Source organism: Microtus oregoni, unplaced genomic scaffold (genome assembly GCF_018167655.1).
Source record: "Microtus oregoni isolate MIOR12 unplaced genomic scaffold, Mior012 000016F_ref0000370, whole genome shotgun sequence".
Classification (NCBI taxonomy): domain Eukaryota; kingdom Metazoa; phylum Chordata; class Mammalia; order Rodentia; family Cricetidae; genus Microtus; species Microtus oregoni.
In genome coordinates this window covers 8,103,708-8,130,426 of record NW_024543075.1, presented here as the reverse complement: position 1 = coordinate 8,130,426, position 26,719 = coordinate 8,103,708, and the positions used below count along the sequence as shown (strand labels likewise).

The following is a 26,719-nucleotide window of genomic DNA, read 5'->3' as shown; positions in this document are numbered from 1 at the left end:
TGCAGTAGCCTGGCAGATAAAACTGTTTTGGAAGCTGAGAACTTCCTGGGCTCGTAGGGTGGAAAGACTTCAGTCTCTAATATGCCTCTGTTGACATTTGAAATAGACCAGAAAACAAAATCCTTCTGCTGTAAAATAGGTGGTATGTTTCTAAGTAGGTGAACCTGCTGATAAGCTTATCTCTCCCATATCCACACAGCCACACTAAAGTCCTTGGTTGTTTTACTTGAAAAATTAATCATGAGTTTCCATTGCATTCTCTAAGTTAGGACTTTTCTCCTAAGTTCTTTTGTTTTCCATTACTCCCGAACCTGTAGAATTTGTGCCCATCTACCTCCCCGGGAGTCGCTGATTGCTCGTTTCCTTTGTCACAAATAGAAATAATGAAAATGCATTCGATGGACACAAAGCCCTTCAAGGGCCTGGCTGTTCTTTAGCACCAGAAACTCTGGGTGTGGTTTCCATGCCGCCGTGGCATCATGGCGGCATCACGGTGAGACGTTTTAAAGTATGTGGCTAGTGTGTGTGCCAGGTGGCAGCTCCCCCTGAAGACCTGGGCTCCCTGAAGGTTTGGCTTGGCTGAGTTTGCTGGTGGCCGAGGACTGACACGTGGTTCTTCCCAGCCGTCATCCTTTGGATATTGCGCATCGTTGGGAACACTTGTGAAATGACTAGATCTCGCTTCTGGAAACAGTTGAAAAATAATTTGGAGTTAATTGTCCTGAAAATTCACTTATTGTATATTAATAGGTTAGGTATTCCCTAATTCATTCTTTCTGAAGCATGGCTTCATTTTTCTTGCCCTCTTTTTTTGGCACAAACCTTTTAAGAACGGGCCAAAATTACAACTCTTGGGGCTGGAATAAAGGATAAGGATTCAGGTTTTAGTGTTTTGAAAATTTTGTGAACATGTTTTGAGTCGTGTGTGTGCGTATGTGCATGTGAGTGTAGGCCTGGGGTCTCACTCATGCCATGGTGCCTGTCTGGAGATCAGAGGATGCTTTTCAGGCGCCACTTTCACCTTGCTTCCGTCAGGCTCTCTCTCATTCACACGCTACTCTCTGGTATTGGGCTAGCTCGCTGGCTCGTAAGCTTGCCGGCAGTTCTCCAGTTTCTGCCTCCCATCTTCTCACAGGAGCTCTGGGTTTAAAATGTACACCACTGCATCTTGTTTAATTATGTGGACTCTAGGGATCTGATCTCAGGTTGTTATTTGTAGCAAACATTTTATGTCTCTCTTGTCTCTGGGTTGGGGTTTTTGAAACTCTGCAAGTCACGCAGGGGATTGCCAGTGGCACAGTTGCTCAAAAGAACCCCCATTTTCCTACCTCCCTTTCTACTCAGACTGGTACTTTGATGGAGTCTGGTAAGCCATACTGGCCACAGGAGCTGTCTAAGGGAGTTTTCGGGTGACTAAGGAGCAGGGTGGTGAGGAGGCCTGCCCCTTGCTGGAGTTCTGGCTTTTCCTACCTTAGCCAAAATGTGCCCGTAGGCACCTCACTCAACTGCACCATGCTGGTGTCCTCTCTGCTGGATTCTGTCACTTCCCTGGGTGTGTTGTAGGGACTAACTCATCAACGTTACAAGCGTTAGCTGTGGATGTTGTCAACCTTACCCAAAAAGTTTGATGGCTCTCACTAGCTTGGTTCTAGATTCACTGGCAGCTTTCACATCAGTTGAGACCCAGTCGGCTTGCAGAGTAATCTGGGTTATACAGAGTTTTAGAGACAAACAAAAAACACATTGAGTTTTGCTCAGTGGCTTCCCGGTGACTGAAGTGTGATGATACAGAAAGAGACTCCATGCTCACTCTTGAGGCTGGGTCCTTTGCAAACAGAGTCTTGCTTACTCTTCTCTCAGTGAGTAGAGCCTAGCTGGCTGGTTTACCATGTTTATACGTAAAGTGGCCATGAGGTTTAGGTTATGGGCCCAGTGTTGCTGCTTGTTCTCAACCCTTGTTCCCCAAATTATCTACATTTTGCCTCCAGTAGGGCATAGCACACTTGCTTTCTCTAGGCTGGGGGTTAACTGGTGTCTACGAAAAGATGGCTGTAACTAATCACTTTCAAAGTGGGAACATAGATTTTACTCCTTTGGGGAGTGAAAGGTCTGTTTGCCCAGGTTTTGGGTGCTTCATAGGGATGTCCTAGAACTGTGCAGTATCCTACAATCATGGGGTGTCCTAGAACTGTGCAGTATCCTACAATCATAGGGGTGTCCTCTTAGAACTGTGCAGTATTCTACAATCATGGGGTGTCCTAGAACTGTGCAGTATCCTACAATCATAGGGGTGTCCTAGAACTGTGCAGTATCATACAATCATGGGGTGTCCTCCTAGAGCTGTGCAGTATCATACAATCATAGGGGTGTCCTCCTAGAACTGTGCAGTATCCTACAATCATAGGGGTGTCCTCTTAGAACTGTGCAGTATTCTACAATCATGGGGTGTCCTAGAACTGTGCAGTATCCTATAATCATAGGGGTATCCTCCTAGACCTGTGCAGTATCCTACAATCATAGGGGTGTCCTCCTAGACCTGTGCAGTATCATACAATCTATAGCCGCTTCACTGAGTCACTGTGTTCTGCTTGGTTTCCACAGTGGTTGCTCCTCTTTATCTGCCCCTTGACTTCATTCGTTCATGAGCACTCACTGGGTCCTTCTCTTTCCCTTCTTTATTTCTCATGTCTCTATTTAGCTTCCAGGTAAATAGTCAGAGCTCTTGACCTCGACTCACAGGTTGGGAAGTGGTGGTGTGCTGATGTGAAGTTCCTACTCTGGAGAGTAACTTGGGAGCTTCCCAGCATCATCCTGGTAGACCTGGAAGGAAGTACTCACCCATCTGCTCAGGACTACTTGGATTGCATACTGGAAGACCAGTGGCAGCAATCCCTTGAGTTGGGTGTCTCTTCTTCACAACTTTGTCTAGGGCCGTTGATCTGATTCCAAGCTCTCTCTTTCTGTTTAGTCATGTGATGAGATGGAGTTCAGCCTGTGATTCAAAGACACTACATAAAAGCCCTGCTCTGGAAGTGAATCCAGAACCCCGCGGCTTTGCATTGGCATTTGTTACTGTGGATGACCCTAATCCCTTCCACTCAGCCTGGAGTCCAGTCCTGGCCAAAGTCCAGGCATGAGTGTGTTGACTTGACCGTGGGCGCTCAGGCTGTTCTGGATAAGTCCCTTGACCAACTCTGCTTTACTCCTGCAGCAGCTTTGAGCTGGGTCAGGTGAGATGTGAGGGTGTAGTAAGATAGTACACAGAGAGCCTGTGCGCAGAGCCAGCATGGATGGGTGACATGTCCCCAACCTCAGATGACGCAGTGGCAAGAGGTTGCCTGCCTGTGGGTACAGAAGAGATGAAAAAGGAAATAGCTGGTGGCAGTTATTTCATTTTACAAAAGCGAGTTAATGCAAGGTGTGGATAGTGTTTGCCAGTAGCCTTGTCTGTCGTTCCTCCTTCCTGGAGGAAATCTGCTATTGAGGTCCCGAAGGAAGATGGGTGACCAAGAGGAGCCACCCTTGCTCCCTAAACTACCATAGCCCCTGTTGCATAACTAACCTTGGGGGAAACAGGTATGGGGATGGAGATTCAGCCATTTCTCCTTTTAGTTCGCTTTGTTTGTGTGTTTTGAGACAGTTCTGCAGTGCAGCCCTGTCTGCCTTGGAACTTACCATGTACCCCAGACTGGCCTTGAACGTGTGATGGGCCATACAGGGGAGCATTGTGAGTCCTGACCTTTTCCCTTTACTCTTATCTTCCAAATGGAGTCTTCATTCTTCTTCTGGCAATAGCTGTAGGGTGAAACAGTAACTAGAGACCCAGATGTCAGGACACAGTGGTCCTGTGTGTTGTTCCGTGGACGCGAGAGCCACAGCTGAGTTGAAGGGCAGCCACTCCACGCAGGGTGGAAAATGCATGCAGTTCAAAAACTCTTTTTTGCTTTGTGACCCTCCCCCAGGTTTAATTTGTATTTAGAACAGACTTGAAGACTATGAATACAGATATTTAGAGTTAGGTGGAATCACGTTTATGTGCACAGTCCAGTCTGCAGTCCCTGTCTTACAGTCTGGAAGGGAGAGCAGTTAATGGTTTCTCCCACACTACTTGTTTTTTCTTCTTCTTTATTTTATTATCCTCTGGCTTCTGTTTTCCAGGTGTGTGGCTATTTTAGGATTATGAAGAATGATGGATGAGGCAGGAGAGTCTCTCTGGAAGCGCGTGTGATATTCTGCAATGCACTTGGGGGTCAGCTGCACTTGACTGATGTATGATTTATCTGATAGCCCTGCCACTTCCTGAGATAAAGCTGCTGCTTTATCAAAGGTGCCAGCAGCTGTGATTTAGAATTTATAAACCTCCATTTTCAAATAATTGTTCTGATTACTTTCTGTCTGGGCAATAAAACGATAAAGGTAATTGCACACGAATGTGAGATAGCACCAAAATACAATAAAATTAACCTGAATTAGTGTGCCTCGTGGATGAGAAGTGTCTGTGAAATGCGCGGTAGCAATAAGAGAGCGTGAGATTATGGCTGGAAGGTGAGTTAGTACCTTAATGTGATATTCTTTGAAATATAAAAAGGGGCTTTCTGCAGAGGGGGGGGTGTGTTTTTGAAATTAAGTTGAAGTGATTCTTATAATTGGCAGCAATGATGCATTTTGAGGGTTCTGAAGATTTTAATACCTTTTATTGTGTTGTGTCTGTTTGCACTTCCTGTCATTTAGACACTCCGGCTTCAGTCCTAACACGTAAGTGGAAGCGGTGTGGAATTCTGACAGATCCAGGGGCTTGGGAGTTTTATTCTCTCCCTTTAGCAGCTCTCCTGGTCTGAATGTAATGGACCTTTTTTCTTCCCTTTTTTGGTAATTAAGACATTACAAAAATTGTATTTAGACATCAAAGGCCAACTGTTGTAGTTAGTAAAGTTTTAAGGAAGACCTTTGGAAATGTTTGCTTCTCTTTCTTAGGATGTGAGCTAGGAAATTGTTTATTGTAGACAGATGACTTTCAGTGGTGTAACCCATCATCCCTTTTCAAATTTTTTTAATTGTTATTTAAAAATATTTTATTTTTGCTTTTGAGAAAAGGTATTTAGCTCTGGCTGGCTTGGAACTTGCTATGTAGAATGGGATAATCTCAAACTCATAGAGATTCACCTACCTCTGACTTCCAAGTGCATGGATTAGGGATATATGACATCTCCCTACCCCCCAACTTTGAGTCTTTTTTTATTTAATGATTTGTTCAATCCTATTTGCATTCACCATTTTTATAATGTGCATTTTATGACCTTCTTTTTACATCCCTGAAAATGAAATTCATGGATACTAACTACATGAACTGCTCAATGAGAAACCTGAAGGAAGGCAAAAGCAAAGGTTATATTGGTACACATTCAGAGTAGGAGTGCTCGGGCAACGCTGGGTGGGACGAGGTCACAAGGTCATTGGCCATGTGTACCTGGTGCACTGCAGCTCCCCATGTAGGTGACTCCTTTACTGGGCATACATTATAACCGTCAGAATAGTGGTTAGACCACTTTATGTCAGCTTCCAAAGCATATGAAGTTTATCGTTTCACTGAGGAAAAACCTGGTGTGGTGGTTTGAATGTGAATATTCCCCATAAGCTTGGAGACTTGAACACCAGTCTTGCTGGGCATGGATATCTCTGGGGTCAGGATTCGAGATTGAAAGTCTCCAGCCACCTCCAGTTTGCACTCTGCTTTCTGTATGTGCCTGAAAATATGACATTCAAGCGATCAGCTTCCTGTTCCTGTTATCACGCCTGCCGCTTGCTGCTCTGCCAACCCACCATGGAGGAGGACCCTTAGTCCACTGGAACCAGAAGCCAGAATAACCTTTTTCTTAAGTTACCCTCGTCAGGGTGTTTTATCATAGCTAGAACAGGACCTAACCACAAAGCTTCTCTCTTGGAAAACCTTGTGAATCAAATCAACGAGCTGTGTTGTGCTAGGTGGAGTTATGCTTTGGATTCTGATTGACTTGAGAGTGGAATGTGTTACAGGCGATGGAAAATAACAAGATCAGGATGACATTGAAGATAGGCTCTGTCTTCCATATGCCAGATGTGATACCTATCATTTGCATGTCAGTAGCTCACACGGGTTTTGGAACCATCAGAGAGTCCCCCAGATTTCTGATACCCTCTGTTGAGGACTCAGGAGCTGCCGCACCAGCTATGCTGTGACTAGATCAGCATCTTGCTTTCTAGGTGCTTCCTTGATGAGTGCCTACCTTTGCACCTACTCACAGAGTGCCCCAGATGTCAGCCTAAGGTTGCCTGGACTGGGCTCCCTGCATGCTCAGCCGGCACTCTGCCACTGAGCTCACCCCAGCCCTGTTTCTTTACAATTGTTCAGTATTACCTTCTGTCCATAGCTGATAAAGCCAACCCCTAAGTCTGTGGGTCTGGCTGTTTGTGTGTGCTTGTTCTTGCTCATGCTGACTTGCTCCCGTGTGTTTCTGGTTCCTTCACTATCCTGGACGTTGTAGTTGGATAACCGTTTGTTTTTATGAGCATACCAGGAAGCTTGCAGTGACTGTATGTGGTCCAGACTAGCTGTGCTTCCTTCGTGTGTCTCTGAGCACCCAACCCCACTGGTTTTCACGAAACATCCAGAAGCTTAGCAAAATCTGCCCTCCTCGTCGTTCGTTGTGCTTTAGTTCCTGAGGTCTCCGTTTGCAGAGTCTCTTCCTGAGACTAATGGTTCCCAGATGGGGTGGATTCGTTCTCACTGGGGATGTTTTGAGCTGTATCATTTGAGGGATTGCTTTTGACATTCAGTGGTAGAGGCCAGGATGCCAGTAAATACCCAACTATGCATAAGACAACTTCCCCCATCCTTCGGCCTGGACAGAAAAGGATCTAGTCCCAGATGTTAACAAGCTGCAATTGAGACCATTCATTCTGTATGCATTCAAAGCCCAGCTGTCTCCCTGCCTGACTCCTACCTGTCTCCTTGCCTGTCTTGCCCTGTCTATTGCACCTTGCCGTCTGGGGTGGAAGTCCTCTGGTGCTATCTTTGATTCCTTCTTCGTCTTAAACCCCTCGTTTCCCAGCAAGAGTTTTGCAGTTCTGTGGGTTTTCTGAAACTTCTGCCTCTCATTGCCTTTGTAGCTCTTTAGGGCAGGAGGGCTCATCCTCTGGTCTCAGAGCTCCTGCTGACCACTAAGCATTCACCTGGCCCCTTTACTTTCCTGATTGGCCCTTCTGACTGCCCCGGACTGGCTGCTAGGCCCTAGCCAGCCTTACCAGTTCCTTTGTTTTGTTTCCAGGAGTCCTTGTAGAACTGCATGGTCCCTGCTTTGCTTTGTGCTTTTATAGTTTTGTTGTTGTTTTTGTTTTGTTTTTTGTTTTTACTTTTATCAACTCTCTTAAACTCAAATCATCTCTGAAAACTCCCTCTTCTTTGAAATGTCTTGGTCTTTAAAATGTGGATATCTAGTTTTTCTGGTGATCCTTGTGGAACATGTTTCTTCAGGCCTTTAATTTGCAATATGGTAGTAGTTAAGATGCTAGGTACCAGTCATCTCAGCATGCGCTCGTGGCGTTGTCCCATCAGGTCCTGAATAGGATTCCATTCTCCTCTCTGCAGTTCCGTGGCTGTGTGTCCTTGATTCTGCTGTTTGGGATCTCCAAGCCTCTATGTTCTCACTAAAATATGGATTCTAAATATTGTGGTGATTTGTGGTTTACAGTGAACTGTTGGGTGAAGTTATACCTGTAAGGATTAGGCAAGACAACCTGGGAAGAGACTTGTGAGGAAAAGATGGTAAGAGCCAGTGAGGACATGGGGGTAGGGTAGGGAAGAGCCAGTGAGGACAAGATGAGATGGATCTTGGTTAGTATAGAACTATAATTATGAATTATCAGACCAGCAATGTGTGTTCTTATCCATTAGATCATGGTTTAATTTCTTGCAGGCAGAGGATATCATACTTGGTTGTTTTGTTTTATGTTCTTTTAATGTCGATTTAAACTTTCCCTCTCTGTCAAGATCATGCCAATGGCAGAAGGAGGCTAGAAATAGTGGGTCTTGTTTTATGGCGGGGTCCTAGTGTTTCTAATCAGGTTCTGGGCTGCCTGGATTATAGTTATCCCGGACTACACAGAAGTCGGTTACTGAGCCTGAGGCCAGGATCCTGGGGGTGGGGAGAGACTCTGATGGAAGAAATTCATTAGGTTGTCTGAGGTGTGGCCGGGGGGAGGGGGAGGGCACACCTGATGGAGGAAATTCATTTGCTTGTTTGAAGTGGGGGGCCCTATTGAGCCGAGGATGTGGGCACACGCATGAAACTTTCTAGTTCTTTTCAATAACTGGAAAGTCTTAGTTCTGCCACCAGGGGAAGAAAGTCCTGTGAGTGGGCCCAGGATGGGGATTTATGACCCGAGCTCTCGGAAGCAGGCTTGCAGAGCCTCTGGTGAGTGGACCAAAATGACAAATGATTTCTGTGTAACTTTTTATTGTCCAGCCTCACACTGTATTTCTTTACACACCGCTGTGTTTGCTAGTGTTTTGATTGTATTAGTTCCCTGCGAGATGAAGAAACCTTTCAGTCTCCCAAATAAATATGGATCTGCTTTCAATACATTTTATCTGTTAAACTTGAAGAACCTGGAAACAAGTCTAAAGCGCTTCTTTATATTCTTACTGTGTTTTAGGGTTTGAATTGAGATGAAACATTTACTAGGTCACGAGATGCAGGGTGGGATATTAAGTCCTAGGCAGGATTGGAGTGCCTTCTAGAAGTTATGTGAGCTGTTTGTTTTCTAGGAATCATCCCCCAGCTTTTCTCACTAAAATTGCCTTCTCTTGGATAGGTAGTCTACTTTTTCCTTCTGATCCTATCTGCCCCAAAGCTATAGGTGGCAATAACATTCCTATAGCAAAATATCACAGGGGTTGGATCCCAGATTTGCAGTGAAGAAGGTGTGATGTTAGTATTGATTGCCAAGTTGACAGGGTCTGGTGTCATCTGTGAAACACCTTCCTGGGTATGTGTGTGAGAGAGATTTTTCAGCTTGGGTTGAATGAGGTGGGACGACTCGGCCTGCGTGTGGGTGGCATCTTCCTTATGGCCCCAGACTGAATTTAAAAAAAAAAAAAAGAGAGAGGTGACTGTCCTGTCCGTGGAGACCTGATATGTCACGTTCCTGCCATCATACTTCCCCATCATGATTGACTGTCTTACCTTCAGACTGTGAGCCAAAGCAAACCCACCACTCTTTTTAAATGGACTCTGTCAAGTATTTTGTCACAGCACTGAGGAAAAATAGCTGATACAGAAGAATATTTCAAGTGAATCTAGCTGCCCCATCATCTTCAGCCTTCAGAAGCCACAGGGCATCCACAGCAGCCCTTGGATGGATGGTAAGATGGTTGGCTTTAAATAACAGTTTCCTACCTTAGACTCAGCTGAGCAGGGAGGGACACCCGAAGAGTTGTCTTGATTGGTGATTGATGTGGAAGGACGCAGCCTGCTGTGTATGGGTGGGATGGGGTTCACAGGGATCTGTGCAGGTAGGTGGACGGGGGTGTATTAGAAAGCTAGTTGAACAATCCAGAGAACAAGCCAGCAAGTCGCCTTCTGTGTAGATTCTACTTCAGTTCCTGCCCTGACTCTCCTCAGTGATGGACTTTGACCTGGAAGTGTAAGCCAAATACACTTTTCATGCCCCAAGCTGCTTTTGGTCATGGTGTTTATCACAGCAGCAGAAAGTCGGCTAGAACAAGTGGCAAGTGGAGGGTGCAGTGTAGGGGGTGAGTGGAAGGGGGAGCTGCAGTGTAGGGGGTGGGCGGAAGGGGGAGCTGCAGTGTAGGGGGTGGGCGGAAGGGGGAGCTGCAGTGTAGGGGGTGAGTGGAAGGGGGAGCTGCAGTGTAGGGGGTGAGTGGAACAGGGAGCTGCAGTGTAGGGGGTGGGCAGAAGGAGGAGAAAGTAGTGGGTTGGGAGTGGAGGAAGGAACAGGACAGTAGGAAGGAAGTTAGTGACCATCAGGTGACCTTCAGGCCAAACACTGCTTATTAGGAGGTAAGGATCAGGTTTGGAGCTTTCTGAGGGGAAGCCACACGTGCCAGAATGAGAGGTACAGGCTTCTCCGGGGACTTATGTCATGAAGCGAGATTTTGGCTACCTCTTACTTACTTGTATGAAATAATCTGTAAAATGAGATCAGTTATTTCCAAAGAGCAGGTCTGAGGGTTAGACCCCGAAGCTCTTGTGCAAGTTCACTGTGAAGCCAGGAGTTCTTGCCTTTAACAAGGCTTCTGTTTGGTTTTTTTTGTTCCTGTTGGGTTGAAATTTTCACTTTCCTGTATGAGATGTTTATTACTGCTACGCAAAAGTGTCTGGAATAGATATTGCTTTAAGCTGCGGGATAAAGTTCCCTCTCTCGATGGTTTAATTTTTATTGCGTTCCCATAGTGTGTTGCTGTTGTTCACATGACACTCATGGCAGTGTCTGCCCCCGGAGACCATGCTCAAAATTGCATCTGCCCGCACTCCTGTGCACAGTGCAACGCAGCTCGCGCTCCCCCACGCTCCATTGGCCCTCTCTCTTTTTGTTTGCCTGGCACATTAATGTTGCCTTGCCCTCCTGTATGACTTCTGTAGAAGTTTTCTTTTAATCAAAGGAGAAGGCCGTGTTGGTTAGGGTGGACCCAGTCTTCAGCAGAGTGCTGTAGAAATACCGTATTTCCCTCCCTCAACTTTTCTCTCTCTCTGCACAACACATATCTTAGTCAGAGAGAGCACTGGACCTGGTGTGTGGTACTGTGCCCCATGTGAAAAGATACCCCATTCTGATCCTTCTTCCTAGACTGTGCTGAGGAGCAGGAGGAGGTGTGTGCTGGCTTCGGGTCTGTGGGTGGCTGGAGGAAGACCATCTACTGAGTTGATGTTGTACAGTGTGGCAGGACTATGTCATGGCACAGCACTTGCCAGGAGGGCCTGCAAGTGCCCTTCAGAGAAACCATGGCTGATGACAAGCACAGGCAAGGGGCAATTCTTAGGAAAACCCTAGATTTTGTTGGGCAAGAGTAGGTGAAGCATTGGGACTTTGGAAGTATGGCTGACAGTTGAAAGGAGTGTCTCCACATATGTCCACTCCTAAGGATTCGATCCACATCAGCCAGAGGCAGAAGCACTCACCCCTTGGTGGGAGCTAATCCAAGTGTGCCATGTTTATGTGATGAGATTTTCTTTAGCCTTAAAGATTAGAGTTAGCCATTATAGCATGGGTGAGCCTAGAAGATACCCCGCTCAGTGACAAAGCCAGACATGAAAGGGAAGGTACTTACTGTAGGAGGGCACTTCATGAGGGCACAGAGCACGCAAAGTTAGGGAGTCAGGACTGTGGTGCCCAGGCTACCTGTTGTCAAGGAGATCTGGCATCACCTGGACATGAAGAAGTTTGGAACATGGACAGAGGTGATGACAGTATGTGTTGAGGTTGTTTAATACTTGTGAATTAGTATATCTACAAAATGGTTAGCATGATGTATGTGTGTGTGTACATATCCGCATTTTGTCACAATACAAACTTGTATTTCCTATTTTGAAATGGAAGATTTGTCTAGAAAGTTATATCTAATGGACTTGATTCTTAGCACCAGTCAACAGTATGGAAGTCTCTTGGACAAGATAGCTGTCTGAACCCCAACTTCATCCCTGTAGGTACTCTGTGAGGTTATAGTTCCCTCCTCCAGTGGAGGTCAGTGGGGGTCTATAGGGGAAGGGATTCCCTGCAGGGTACTGGTCCTCTGGAGGATGTTGGGGTCTGTGAGAGCAGGTGTCTCCTGGAGGCACTGGGACTCTGTGGGGTCAGGGTTCTCCTACAGGGCACTGAGGGCAGAACACTCTCTAGAATTTCTCTAAGATTCCCTGGCCTTGGGCTCGTTGTGGGAAGACCACGGGAGTGGAAACATCTCCACTTTGTAAAGGTGTCCCCGAGTGAGAGAAAGTGACAGCCTGGTGAATGCCATGGGGACTTTTGTCTCTCTCTCCCTAAGTAAGTTGGAGAGCACATTCTGTCTTCCTGGTGCAGATGCCTCCTGTGCCTGTGTGCCCTGCTGCAGCTGGTGTTTCAGGTCCCTCTGAACGTTTGTGTCCTTGTGCGGAAATCTAGCGTAGTAGTTTAAAGAAGCAATCACATGCAAAGCTTTTTACTACCGAAGTCTGGCTTCTTCTAATTCAAGTTATCTTTGAAATTAACACTGCACGGTCTGTGAGGTTTTCCATTGGTAAATCTTCTCTGAAGAATGTGATTTCTACAGTAATGGAGATAAAAATGCTGTTGGGTTTTGCAGTAATGCCTCAAAGTTTACATTTTTTGTTAGTTTTGAAATATCCTATTGGGGTTTCCCTTCTGATAGTGAAGATAGGTTAGTGTAAGGGAGAGATAATAAACATTATTCAATTACCTGAACTAAGATGGGGTATAGCTTACGGATAATTTTGTAATGATCTCTATTTCCAAGAAAAATATTTGCTTACTACTTTAGTCACCGTGTCATTTGCTGATAAAGTTACAGGTTGGTCTGTTTTTATTCCTATGTAGATGCTGTGTATGATTGTGATTTTTTGTGTCTCTTTCCCACATGAATAGCAACTATCTCAAAAAGCGTAAGTGTTTTTTTCTACATTAAGCATTAAACTTTTCATTTAAAGCACTAAAACCCCTCCTCATCTGATCTGATAGCTCCATCCCGTTTGCATACAGTGGATGGCAGTGTGAACATTGTTGTCTCCCGGGGTTCATATATTGAAGGGGAACCTCTAAGGTGACAGAATGGAGACCACGCCTTTGGGAGGTGAAAGGTCACAAACTGCTGCTCTCAGGATGGGGTTGGTACACAGATGAAAGAGTCCCTAAAGAGGGTCCCCTTCTTACATACGAAGGCACATGGGAAGGGAACACGGATGGGAAAATGAGCCCTCACTAGACCCCAAGTTTGAGGGTACCTTGACCCTCAAATAACTCCCTGCAGAATTGGGAGAAGGAACTCAGTTGATTATGAGCATCATTCCCTGGGGTTTTGTTAAGGGCACAGACAGTCTGTCCCACCTAGAGGTGCCTAGACGCACACCATTGCCTGGGGCTGGTCAATGATCCACTCTGACTATAGCTAGCAGTCTACCAAAGCCTGAGGAGGGACTGGGATTGGTTCTACTCTGTCTTTTGGCTTCCTGTAGCAGCTGGGGGACAGAGGGACAGTTGAGGACAGGGACAGAAGAGATTCAGGAGGATACGCTGTCTGTCATCCAGTAGCAAACCCACCAGCAGAACTTCCTATGAGGTCTTCTCGGAAAGACATGTGCAGGGCAGGTGTGTGGTCCAAAGCCGTTCCTCCCCTGGGTGCCAAGGCCCCTGTCAGGAGCAGCATCCATGGTTGTGACACACCCATAATTCGGAATAGGTAAGGTTCCGTGTTGCAGATTCCATTTCTGTTGTCCTAAGTAAGAAAAAGTTCACAACTGACTGTTTCTATCCATGTCCAGATGTCCACTCTTTCTCCAGGTAGATGCATTTTTCATATACCTCAGGTCTGTTTGAATGATATCTTCCTTTGAGTTTTCCAGTCTTTAAATAGGACAGGTTGTCTTTGTCATCTGTAGAGAGAATGAGACTCTGTTCAGAGACTGTTGTAGCTGACATGTGGTTCCAGAACACTTATGTCTTGTTTTAGGAAGTATCTAACCTCTTTGTAATCTTAACTGGGGGATCCAAATAAGAGGACACTCTCTTCTGGCTATGGGTGAGTTGTGGCAGGTCACCCTGGGTGCCCCGTCTGTTTGAGGAACATGTAAGATACATATGGTCTTGGATCCAGTGCCCACATTCTGGGTCCATACTCTACGATGCTGGAACCCCAGCCTTTTTCATCCTGTGACATGTACCTCCTTTCTCTGACATCACTTCCCCCCCCCAAATACATTCTGTTTTATGTATGAAACCTGAAAAATACCTTGTAAAATTTAAAATTATACACCACACATGGGAAAATGCTAAGGTTTTTATATGCTTCCCTCTGTGTATAGATCTGTTTGCATGGCGGCAACTGACTTTGGAGAGGAGTGACACTCTGCACAGGTGTCTCAACATGGGGAAGAAGCACGATGAGTCTGTCCACCAAGGACTGTCTAGATTACCCCGCCAGAGACCTATTGACTGATAGGTCACCTCAGGAACCCAAGCACCTATGCTATGATGTCATTTTTCTGTAAACCCTGAACTATAATAAATTAAGTTTAACGGTTGTAATTAAGACTTTAGACTGTGAAACTATCCGAGGGAGGAAGGACCTGTCTGTTTCTCTAGAGAAGAAATTAATTGTTAGAGTGTATGGTCTTTGAAGAATTTACTGTAAGATAAAAGACTGGGGTTTTATTCTTGCATTTATTAGTGTTTAATCAAACAGAAAGTGCACTTTTGGTGTGGAAATCTTGGCTTCGGCGGCAGGATTAGACTGAATTATTGTTTAAAGAGCAAAAGGTATGGAATTATATGTTCAAGTTATCAAGCCATTGATAGGCTCTGAGTATAATGGAACTAATTTAGAACGTGAAATCCCTTGCTGTGTGACTGGAGTCTTGGGTTAATCACTTGGCAGTGAGTGCGTTTCCAAGGCAGGGTGGACTTAGGGCATGGTGGTGGCTGTCCCTCAAAGAGTAAGCTGGGCCTGTCAAGGCCTAGTGTGGTCATATTCACTGAGGATGTCTGGAGATCAGGCTCTTCCATTTAGGATCCCAAGTCATAAATGATTGCAGGATCTGTTCCCAGAATCCCCTGCTGCAAAACCACTGAGAACTTTGTTATTAAGGGCAAGAGGACTTAATTATACTGACTTGTATACTAGGGATACAGGTGGCTGCCAGTGGCTTTGCCTCCAGTTTGCAGACCTTTCCACCAGGAATGGAGGAAACTCAAGAAAGTTAGGGACCTTGTTGAGGGTTAACCTGGAATTCACTTAGCCGTGGGAGAGAGACAGATTGGAGAGCCTCACAGGCAGCCACTTGAGGCAACTGGGGCTTGTAGATAAGAGACGTGTGCCACTGGGCTCTGGGGCCTGAGTGATAGTTGGCTTTGGTGGGTCGGGAGGGAGAGGAGCTAGCTGGTGGCTTGAACTGTGCAGGCCTGGGTACTTCAGTGAGGTCCTTGGATTCAATATCAACAGGACCGTGTACCCTGGATATTCCTGGGTTGTGGGAGAGGTCCTTGCCTAGAGCTCTAGGTAAGGCATGGTCAATTGTTACAAGAGTCACCTAAAGCTAGTGGGAGAGGGCAAGCCCCTTGAGGTGTGGTTCCAGACAGCAGATCTGAGTTTGGCCAGCCCTGCATGGCCTTCAAGTACTTCCTGGTTTTGCAGAACACACCCTAGTGGTGCTGGGGAGTGGGCACCTTGCAGAAGCTGCAGAAGAGAGGGGCAGAGGAAGGTTGCCATGTAACTTCTAGTACCCCCTTTATCAGGCAGTAGAAAGTGTGTGCATGGCTCCCCAAAGCTGTGCTCCTGTCCACAGCAGGTATCTCCTACCTTGGCATATTGCTGGGGATTGACCAGTGAAGGCTGCGATAGACCCTGCCATGGAGGTACAGACTAGCCAGTGTCACTGTTCCCAGGAGCCCATGGCATCAGGCTTGGTTAATGAGCATGGGGTGTGCATTCTAGTGGGCCCCCAGGTGTAGCTGCCTCCATGGTGAGTCATCTGGCTCGGAGCCCCGTGTTCTTCATAGAACCCTATCTGCAGTGGTGGAGGCCGGCAGGCAAGTCACATGAGCCTGCATCCGCAAGGTCTTTCCTGGACATGGGTGATTTTAACCAGCCTTGCCATCCAGCAGAGGGTAGAAATGTGTTACTCATACCACAGTTCAATCAGGATTTCCCAGTGATGAGGCGGCAGAGACTCCTTCTCCCTGTGTGGGACAGGACTCCCCAGCATTAGCACCCTCCTAATTGGGAAAGGTCATGTCTCCTTCAGACCTCACTCTGCCCGTTCTCCCCGCCAATTTCCGAAGCAGCAGTTAACTTCCCGGCTGGCAAAGCACTGTAGGGTGGGAACTTTGTGCTGTGACACATTTAAGCTGAAGAGTCCCGAGTCATGGCAACCGTAAGAGCTGACACTTTATGTCGAGCACCAGCCTGCCACCCTTTTTCCTCCTGACAGCCTGTCACGCGTAGCTCTGTCGTTAGTGGGACCTGAAGTGCTAGTTTCCCAGCCCATGAGGAATATGCTGTTGGCAGCATGAGATGTGTGGCCACATGGGGTGACCCTGGATGCACCCCATCCCAGCAGACCAACCAGCCAGGGAGCCTCCTGTCCTCCCCACGAGAGGCTTCATGCTATCAAGCTCTAGGAGGGGGAATTTCAAAATGGAAGAAACCTAGGTATTTTCTCATTTTTTTTTCCCACAGCAAACTATAAAGGAGTCATTCTTGATCAGGACAGAAATTCAGAGTGTTAAAACGGGACTCAGGAATGCCTCGGGATCTGGGCATCTTGGGTTCTGAGTCAGCCATTCCTGAGTTGTCTTTGTGGATCTCCAGGCGTGTCCTGGCCAGGTTTCCGTGGAGACAAGGCTTCTCAGGTCTCACGGGATTTGGATGCCCTCTCCTATGGAGTCTGACTCTATCCTGAGTTGTCAGGGCGTGGAGTTCTTCCTTCTGATTATTTTCTTTTACCCCAGGAAAAGCAACATTTTAAAACACTGCAGTCCTGCTGGCCTGTGAGGCTCGTGAGAGGAGGGGCTGAGCAGGACTCCAGATGCATCTTGGGACCAGGAGTGTGTGAGGCCCCGGGTGCTGGGGGTTAGGGTAGACTGCCTGTGGCAGAACTCCCTGCCATGCACAGGCTGTTTAGGAGAGAGTGGAAACATCGATTTCCCCATTCCAGGTGTCTCTTGGGCCCTGCTAGGGGAGGAGGAAAGTGGGGAAAGTGGGCACTCTGCTGAACCTGGTGCCCCTTTGAGCACAGGAAAGACAGATCAGCAGGGGTCTCAAAGCCAAAAGATAGTTGGCTGTCAGTCTTCCTTCCAGAGCTGTTATAAGGAAGCCCAGGTTCAAACCAGAGATTTTAGGGTCCTTGTCTTTCTTGAGGTCCAGTATCTTTGGAGGAACTCAGTCCCACACACAGCCTTGCTGGCCAGTGACTCCAGAGCCTGGGGTCCTAGGAGGAGGGGCCATTGTCTGCTCTAGGCTGGGCTGATTTCCCTACAGGGCAGCAGGGGGTGCTGTGGAAGGTCCCTCATAGGATGTGCCTCACTGCCCAGGCCTCAGGCCCCGGTCACATTGACTGGGAAGGCTGGGGTGGAGGGTGCTGTCAGCCTGTCATTCATCCGCCTGTGGAGAAGTGTCCTGCTCTTCGTTCCGAGATTCTTGCTGGAGGTCTGGATTCATTGGTCTTTGCAGTCTAGCTTCCTCTGCGTATGCTGATTGAGCAGTCAGCTGGCAGAGTGGCACGTTCCGTCTAATGATAGTGACTGCTTGCCTCACTGTGGATTTCAGCTTCTGATTTTAGGAAATTACATAGGGCCTAAGAAAGAACTTTCCCCGTCATTTCTTGAAGATGATGTCTGTAGAGAAATCCTGTCTCGAAAAACAAACAAAAAACAAAACAAAGAAAAAGCCACGTTATGTCTGAGCAGAGGTTTACTTAAAGCACCCAGGATTTGGTTCTGATGCTGCCCACAGTGAGTCCCATTTTACCATTTCAAATGTGATTTTCCAGCTCTGTGTAGACAGGTGCCTTGGGAGGCAGAGGCAGGTAGATCTCTTGAGTTTGAGGCCAACCTGGTCTACATAGTGAGTTCCAGGACAGCCATTGGCTACAGAGAGACCCTTCCTTCAAATAAAAAAAAAATTAAAAAAGTGAATTTTGGTATAGAAATGCCTCTTCTCTATGAGTAACTAGGTAGAAGCTAAGAACTCTTAGCCCATGATTGTGACTCTGCAGCCCTACTGGGACACTGAGTCCCTGTCCTACAGGAATGTGAGCAGGTGCAGAACCTCTTGGGTAGCCCCCGAAGGAAACAGGTACTGGAACGCTTTCAGCTAGATACCTTTCCATGCTGGGTTCTGCTCTCCCATACCCGTTTCCAGTTAGAGGCAGAGGTGGTTTAGCTGAGCTGCTTCAGTGGATAAACAGTCGCAGCTGCCGTCTGGAAAGGGGTTTCATAAGTGCTTGAAGTTCTGGGGGAGTTTTGGAACAGTCTGCTAATTCTGTTCACATACACACTTGATGCACTTAGCTTGATCTGCTACACACACACACACACACACACACACACACACACGGGGGGGGGTGCTGATTTTTCTCTCTGCTGCCTAATCTTGCTGGCTCCCACTGTGAGAGGAAGAAGCAGGCTCTTCACTGATCTGCTCCTGTTCAGTTCCAGGGAGGCACCTGTGTGACATTTGGGGCGGGAAACTGGACTTTAAGTGTGATTTCTAAGTGTAGACGGTACCAGTTTGAATCTGGAGACCTTGGTTTGCAGACCAGAGAACAAGTCCTTCCGCTGTCCTGTGTTGTACAAGCACTTTGGTGTCTTTGCTATGTCTCGCTGCATGCAACCTGTTATTTAGGTGACGGGATTCTTTAATGAACGTAGGTCTGAGCTGCTTCTGGGTTATACTACACGGGTTCAGTCTGCCTCAATCCTTAGCTGCCAAGGCTCTGGGTGTTGGAATGTTCTTCCCCATTAGAGTGCCAGCTACCAAAAAGGGTTGTTGCAATACATCTTATAGTTTCACACCCTGAACCTCTCGACAAGCTTGAGACGAGGAGCAGGATACAGCCAGAGGATAACTATGAACATGGCAGCCTCTTCCTCTGGAAAGTGTTGTGATGGTTCGGCATTTGTCAACTCTCCACAACCTCCAGTCACCTGGGGAGAAACTCACAGTGAGGGGTTGTCCAGAGAAGACTAGCCTGTCGTCTGTGGAGGATTGTACTGACTGTTGATGGATGTGGGATAACCCACTGTGGGCGGCACCATCCCCTAGTTTGGGGCCCTGGACTTGATGAGAATGAACTGAGTATCAGGTGTGCATGCATTCATTTTTTCCACTCTTGATTGAATATGGGTAGCTGCTTTCATTCCTGCCTTGATCCCCATGAAGTGATGGGTCTTAACCCGGATTGTAAGGATCAGGTGACATGAATGCATGGTTTGCTCTCTTCTGGGATTTCCCTGTACCTATTGCTGAGGTGGATATGGGAGCTAGGGACTAATTCTGCTTCTGGTGCTTCCTTCCTAGCCCCCAGTTGGCTGGGAAACCTTACGGGACCTTTGTGTTCCCCACTGACTTTGGCAGGACCTGAGGTTTGATCCTGTACCTGTTGTCCCTCTCAGACTAGCAGGGCACCTACTTCCTACACCCCTGGCTTCTGGCAGGCCTGGGCCTGCTCCTGAGAGTCGCATGGAAACACTTACTGGAGAAGGTGCAGTGCAGCAGCGAAGACAGTTCTGGAAGGCCTGGTGAGGTGGAGCAGAGAGGGAAGGGAGCTGCTGCCCGTGGGTCCCTGGCTTTTAATACCTTGGTGGGAACTGGCCTCTGGCGCCAGCTGCTTAGTTCAGAACATTGCTATTTAAACGCCCTTCATGTTAAAGGGAGAGATGAAAAGAAATTCACTTCATTCTTCAGAGGTCTCCAAATAGCCGTGGAAAATCGATTCTTTTTCTGCCACCAATTAATGTCAGCCCCTCTTGTGGCTTTTGGTGGATGCCACAGTGATGATGCGGGGAATGTAGGTACAGGAGCCACACTCTGGGTTCTGTGCCAAGTGGAGAGCTATAATTAGCCCAGCTGGGTTCTGGACCAGCCACGGGGATATCCCATGTAGGTGACTTAACCAAGCTACTGTGCCTAGGACTGCCATCCTTGAAGAACTGCAGGATAGAGTATGCGCGCATTTCCTGTGGCCACTGCTGTCAGCAGACACTCAAAGAAGTAGGCTGTTGGCGGCTGAAGAAATGGCTCAGTGGTTAAAAGCCCTTGCTGCTTTTCCAGAGGACTTAAATTCTGATTCTGGCATCAACATTGTTGGCTCACAAGCACCCGTTGCTCCAGCTCAGGGGGATTTGACACTATCTTTTGTGCACTTATGTGCACATGCACATAAGCACAGATATAAAATATTGGGTTACTGGAGCCACCATAGCTCCTTGAACCTAATTCTAAAGGGGGTACACCTCTGAGTCTCCCCAGTTTTGCATTCAGAAGCTTGGACCCTGTATGTTTGGATTTGACTGGGATATTGGTTATACCAGGTGTATGCCCATGTGTCCAGATAGCAGCCTTCAAGATGGCAAGCCTGAGTTCTTGTGTTCAGGATAGCTTGTTTCATCCGCCATCAACTTGAGCTTGTGCCCTGAGAGTTTAGTATTTACCCTGCAGTCAGTGGGCTGTTTCCAGAGTGGGTGTTACAGAAGCCGCATATGGACAGGAGGGGCCTCTGTAAACTGTGACAAGTGGCCTGAGGCTGAGATCCCCCAGCAGGCTCATACCCTGAGGCCCTGGAGGAGAGAGAGCCCTTTTGAATTCTTGCCTTGTGTTTAGGAAGTGGGGTGCTGTGCAGGGAAACTTTGGGGCATGATGCTAAGGCCGGAGTATTATTTGGGAATGCCTTGTCTTGTTTGGGAAGCATTGGCTCTGGCCAGGCTGCAGGGGAGAGGAGAAGTGGGGAAAGCAGTGGTGTCAGAAGCATGTGAATGGCACAGAAGATCCCAGGAAGCACCGGGCAGCACAGAAACCTAGTGGACAGGCAGGAGAGGATGCAAAGGGATACTGCACGTGGGGATAACCTGTAGCTTGGGGATTGCTGCAGTGGGGTATATGGACCTTGGAAGGGTCAGCAGACCTCTTTTGTTGAGGTCCAAGGATAGGTGTGGTGGGCTTTGGAGGTCACCCTGCTTCTGTCACAACTTGGCAATAGAAAAAAAGCAGCCATGGACTGTAGGTGAACGAAGGTGGGGAGGGTGTGGCCATGTTCTGACAGTGCCTGTTTTGTAAGTAGACACACACACAGATACATACATACATATGTACAGAGAGACAGACATACAGACATAAAGACAGATAGAGAGATTGCGGGGGGGGTGGGGGCTTGGAATGGAGGCAGTGTCAGCCAGATGTGGATGATAGGCTATGGCTTTTGACCATGTTCTGCCCCTGGAAGTCATCAGCAATTGACTTGTTCTGTATAGTCTGTATGTTCCCAGGTGAGGCCTGTGTCATTCACTGCATTGGTGCCCCAATGAAATGGGGCGAAGGAGCTAGAAATACCAGGATCCAGTGTTTGGGAAGCTCAGGTGCATGAGGGTGTGACCTGGGAAGGAATTCTAGGAGATGGATAGGCCATGATGCATTCTGTAATAACCCACGCAAAGTAGATCATTCTGGGAGGGTGCTGACTGAGCATGGTAAATGGACATAGTTCTAGGCCAGAGAAGCAGAGGCAGCAAGCCATCTTGCTCAAGCCTGGGGCCAGGGGCACCAGGTTCCTTAGTAGTGTGTGTGTGTGGGGGGGGGGCTCTGGAAATCATTGGTAGATAGGAAGGGAATGAGAGTCCTCTCTTTCCAGGAGTCAGACAAGGAATTTGGAAGGAAAAGGAGTTTGAAGGGAGTACAAAAATAGCGGACAATGAGGAATACTGAGAATTCAAGAACAATTGCAGTGGGTTTTTGATCCTACTGCACGTACTGGCTTTGTGGGAGCCTAGGCAGTTTGAATGCTCACCTTACGAGACCTGGATAGAGGTGGGCAGTCCTTGGGCTTCCCACAGGTCAGGGAACCCTGATTGCTCTTCGAGCAGATGAGGGAGGGGGACTTGATCGGGGGAGGGGGAGGGAAATGGGAAGCGGTTGTGGGGACGAGGCAGAAATCCTTAATAAATAAATAAATTTAAAAAAATAAATAAATAAAAATAAAAAATAAAAAAAAATACCCTCTGTGTAGCTTTTAGCTCTTTGGCATCTGCAGTTTCTGCTGAAGTCAAGTTTGCCCCTCTTCATGGCCTCAATCATTCACGGTCCATCCACCTGCTGACACAGGTGTCCTGTGTCCCCCCTGGGCCAGATCTCATCCCATCATTTTCTATGACACATTTCATACATGTTCCCATGTCTCTCTCATTATTTTAAATCTGTCATATAAAGATGAAACTAAACCTGGTGCAGGCTGGACAAGTGGTCTGCCCCTCATGCTCCACCCCAGCCCCTCATGCTCCACCCCAGCCCCTCATGCTCCACCCCAGCCCCTGCTTCACTTACCAATGTGCCTTATTCACAATATGGAATAGTCTTTCTCGCAGTCATCTTAGCCAACGCTTGCTGAGTTTCAGGTAGTTTAAAAAAGAAATCTTACACTAGTTCAGCCTCCTCCAAGTCTGCTTTAGTTAAGGACAGCAGGGAGAAATAGAGGCATTGTAATTTTAGAGGACCAAAGAGAAGTAGGCACTAGTTGGGTGACCCTGGTTATTGTGGAAAGTGGCTGTATTATAAAAGTAGCTTATGATTAAATCCCAACAGGAGGGGAAGCTTTGGAACCTGTTTTCTGTGTTAAGTAACCAGTGCTTCTATCGTGCTTTATAAATGACCACTTCCTTCCTCGACTTAAAAATTGCTTCTCCCTAGGAACTTGGCAGAATGGCTGAGACCTGCAAAATGAAATACACAGTGTTGGACAGCCCTTTGGGGAAGATGGAGCTGTCTGGCTGTGAGCGGGGCCTGCATGGGATACGATTCCTCCGTGGAAAGACCCCAAGCACTGAGTAAGTGTGGGCAGTAAGCATGGGCACCACGTGAGTGGCGGGTGCTGAAGGCAGGAACCAGCAGGAGCCCTGGATCTTTTCCACTGGTCACGGGGTAATACAGAGCCTGGTGCCACCAACCATAAACAGAGCATCTCCGAAAGCCATCTTTGAATTGTGGTGTCTTTGGCAACTCATATATTATTGCCCAGTAATCTGGACTAGCTCATAAGCCCTGGGGGCATGACTTTGATGGGAGCTTTCAGGCATTTGATTCATGCATTCGTTTGCAGAGGTGTTGAATTCTGTGAACAGTGAGCATTTGTGTGTGTGTGTGTGTGTGTGTGTGTGTGTATCTGTGTCTTAAGTGTCTCCCTGTGGATACACATGTCTGTGTGTGCCTATGGAAGCCAGAGGGCAGCCTCGGGTGCTTCCTACCTTGTTTTTGACACAGAGTCTCTCATTGGCCCGGAGCTCACTCATTAGGCTAGGTTAGCCAGTGAGCAAGCCTCGTGGGGTTTGCCTGTCTTTACTTTGCCAGCATAGGGATTCCAGGCGAGTGCCACAGTGCCAGCTTCTCACATGGATTCTCCAACTCTTCACAATTATAAAACAAGCATTTACTGACTGAGCCATCTTCACCACCAACGTTGAACACTTTGGTTCTTGAACACATGATATACAGGCATGAACAGGTCTCTCAATCATGTGACTTACCTCAGAGGTTTTAAATCGAGCCTGGCAGGGTCTGTCAGCCACTTCTCCCTGGTTCAGATCGTTAGCTCTGTTGGGGCACTCTGCTGCTTCCTGGAGGTGGCACCAGGCCAGGAGTGATCACTGCTAAGGTGTAGAAGGAATCTTAACCAGGTCACTGCAGAGCACAAGGTCCTTGGAGAACATGTGTTCCTCTATGCATCGTCCTTACCACCTTTTTCTAATTGTAAAGAAAACAAAAACAAATTGGAAGCACTCCCGAACATCTCATTCTAAAATGTAGCCCTGGACTTCCTTCCTCTCTTCCTCTGTTTGCTCGCCATGAATGGCAGCATTAAAATGGCAATTCTTGTTATTTCTGAGAGGAGAAGAAAAAAAAATGAAAAAAAGAGAAGAAAAAGCACCAACTCCTATGCTGGGTGTTTGTCTTAACTGGCTAATAAACACAATGCCAAGAACATTAGATAAAGAAAATACATAAGAAACATAAAAATTGATTTTAATGGACCCCTGTCAGAGACAGCCATAATGAGCATTGTTTGGTAATAAATTCCAGCGTGGCCCTCCCCAGCCAGCTCCTCCTGTAGAGCCATAGTGCTGCAATCAATATCGTCTTTAAGACTTCAGGACTGAAAAATAAGCAAACCTTTGAACTGCGGGAACAGGCTCCTCTCAGTTTCTGTGAGAACCATCTGGCTGTGGTGCTCAGAAAATCACAGGCACCAAATAATTTGTAGGGCAACTGTCACTTTGTCTCTTAGCATGCTCAGTAGCTCCATAAATCACAGAAATTATGTGTTGGCTTCTTTTGGAGAAACAGTAAAGCGCTCCTTCCTGTAAATTTGGGGAAGAAAATGTAAAAAGCAGGCATTATGAGATATATTTAGGGGCTGGAGAGCTGGCTCCGTGGTTAAGATCCTGTCCTGCTCTTGCACAGGACTCCAGTTCGAGACCCCTGTGTCAGGTGGCTTACAACTGCCTGTGATCCCAGCTCCAGGGGATCCAGTGTGTCTGCCCTCAAGGGCACCTGCACTCATGTAGACAGCCTCCTCCTCCTCCACAAATACACATAGTTCATTTTTTAATTCTTGAAAATGGTATATTTGTGTAAGTATGTCTTATAGATTGTGGGAACTGAACAAAGAGGCTGAGTTAGGATTAGATTGGACCGTGAAAACAAGAACCCTGTAGTGGAGCTGCCGCTGGCTGCCCTCAGACATGGGCACTTGTGTGTAGATAGCGAAGGCCAGGCTGCCCATGTTGGGATTCTGGCAGTGCATCTCCTCCTAACCATTCTCCCCGTTCCCCACTTAGGCCCTGCCTGAGGCTGCAGGCCTGCCCACCAGTGAAGGGGAGAAGGAGAAGGCTTGTGCCTCCCTTCCAGAGGAGTGTCTGGTGCTTTCTCTTCTCTGTCAGTTAAGGACTCTGAAGAGAGCATCTGTGGGATAACCCTGATGCTAGGGATACTGTGAGTAGCAGTGGGAAGTTGGATTTGGAGGGTGTGATGGTTAACCTTGATTGTCAGGTTTGGTGGGGTTTAGAACCTCTATGGAAACAAATCTCTGGCCCTGTCTGCGGGGGATTGTCTAGGCTGTCTTAATTAAGAAGATCCACCCAGAATGTAGGTGGCATGAGTCCATGAGCTGGGGTCCTGGACGAGTTCGAGACCAGCCTGGTCTATAAGAGCTAGTTCCAGGACAGGCTCCAAAACCACAGAGAAACCCTGTCTCGAAAAACCAAAAAAAAAAAAAAAAACAAAAAACAAAAAACAAAAAAAACAAAAAGGAGACAGTGCACTGAGCACCAGCATTTGTCTGTCCCTGCTTCCTGACTGAGGATGCAGTGTGACCAGCTGCCTCATGCCCTGCCGCCACACTTTCTCTACTTTGATGAGTCACAATAAACTTAATATTACTAAAGATATATGTGTGTGTGTGTGTGTGTGTGTGTGTGTGTATATATACACATATATAGTTTTTTTAACCAAACCAGTAACCCATATGGAGGGCAGCCAACAACATGTGTATAGCTAATCTTATGAGACATTTCAAACCTCAACAATATCCAGAATTCACCATTTTTATTTTGCCAGTTTAAAAAGCTGAAGTGAAAATTTTTATAGAGATATTTAAATTTCAATCACCAAGTTCAGTAACTTTTGACAAAAGCATCCTGGGATATAGAGATCATCCCAAGCAAGATGTAGAATTCCCTGGAAAGTTCATTGTGGACTCATGCGCCAAACTTGCCAAGACCTCCATCTTCATTTTTCTTGAGTAAATTCCAAGGTAAGGAGTGGCTGGATTCCCTGGCATGTAAACATTTACGGTTGTAAGAGTTTGCTCACTGCTTGGTTCTGTCAGCTTTTACGGTTTTGGCTCCTCAGGTAGGTAGGAAGTATCATCTTATTGTGGTTTTAATTTTTAAGATTTGTTCTTCACCACCTTTGGCACATTTTAACTAGAATTTTCTTTTCCTTCTTTTCTTTCTTTTCTGTTACTGCTTTGTGGGTTTTGGTACAAGCGCTTCATCAGGCATGTTCCTTCAGAGACAGTATCTTGCTCTCTAGCCCAGACTGGTTTTGAACTCACAGCCAGGCTTCTGAGTGCTGATATTACAGGAATGTACCTCCATGCCTGGCTTAAACTGTGATTTCCTCCCTGTGGTAGTTTGAATGTAACTGCACCCCTTAAGTTTATAGGGAGTGGTACTATTAGGAGGTGTGGCCTTGTTGGAGAAAGTGCGTCACTGTGGAGGTGGGCTTGGAGGTCTCCTATGCTCAAGCCCAGTGTGACACTTAATTCACGTCCTGTTGCCTGCACAAGCTGTAGACCTTTCAGCTACCTCCCTAACACCATGTCTGCCTGCATGCTGCCTTGATGGTAATGGACTGGACCTCTGAACTGTAAGCCATCCAGTTAAAATTTTCTTTTATAAGAATTGCTGTGGTCACGGTGTCTCTTCACAGCCTAGAAACCCTAACTAAGACAATCCCTAAGTTGCCTGTCTTTTGTTTTTCTAAACTTCTTTAAATGAGTTTGTGATTTTGAGAAAGTCAGCTGATCAGTTTTTTTCCTTTACATTTTGCTTTTTTTTTTTTTTGTCTTTAATAACTAACTGGCTGTGGTGGTACACATCTATAATCTCAACCCTCAGGAGGTGGAGGAAGATGGATTTATGTAAGTTCAAGGACAGCCAGTTCTACAATAGTGAGACCCTGCCTTAGAAAACA

General features: G+C 46.9%; 1 protein-coding gene across 1 annotated transcript in view; it reads left to right on the top strand.

The window, feature by feature from the left end:
• Mgmt (O-6-methylguanine-DNA methyltransferase) overlaps positions 1-26,719 on the top strand; it is a 237,415-nt gene that overhangs the window by 29,543 nt on the left and 181,153 nt on the right. The window contains exon 2 of the mRNA XM_041667076.1: positions 22,658-22,794. Within this exon, the coding sequence (XP_041523010.1) occupies positions 22,670-22,794 (125 nt within the window). The 5' untranslated portion in view covers positions 22,658-22,669. The remainder of the gene's footprint in view (positions 1-22,657; positions 22,795-26,719) is intronic.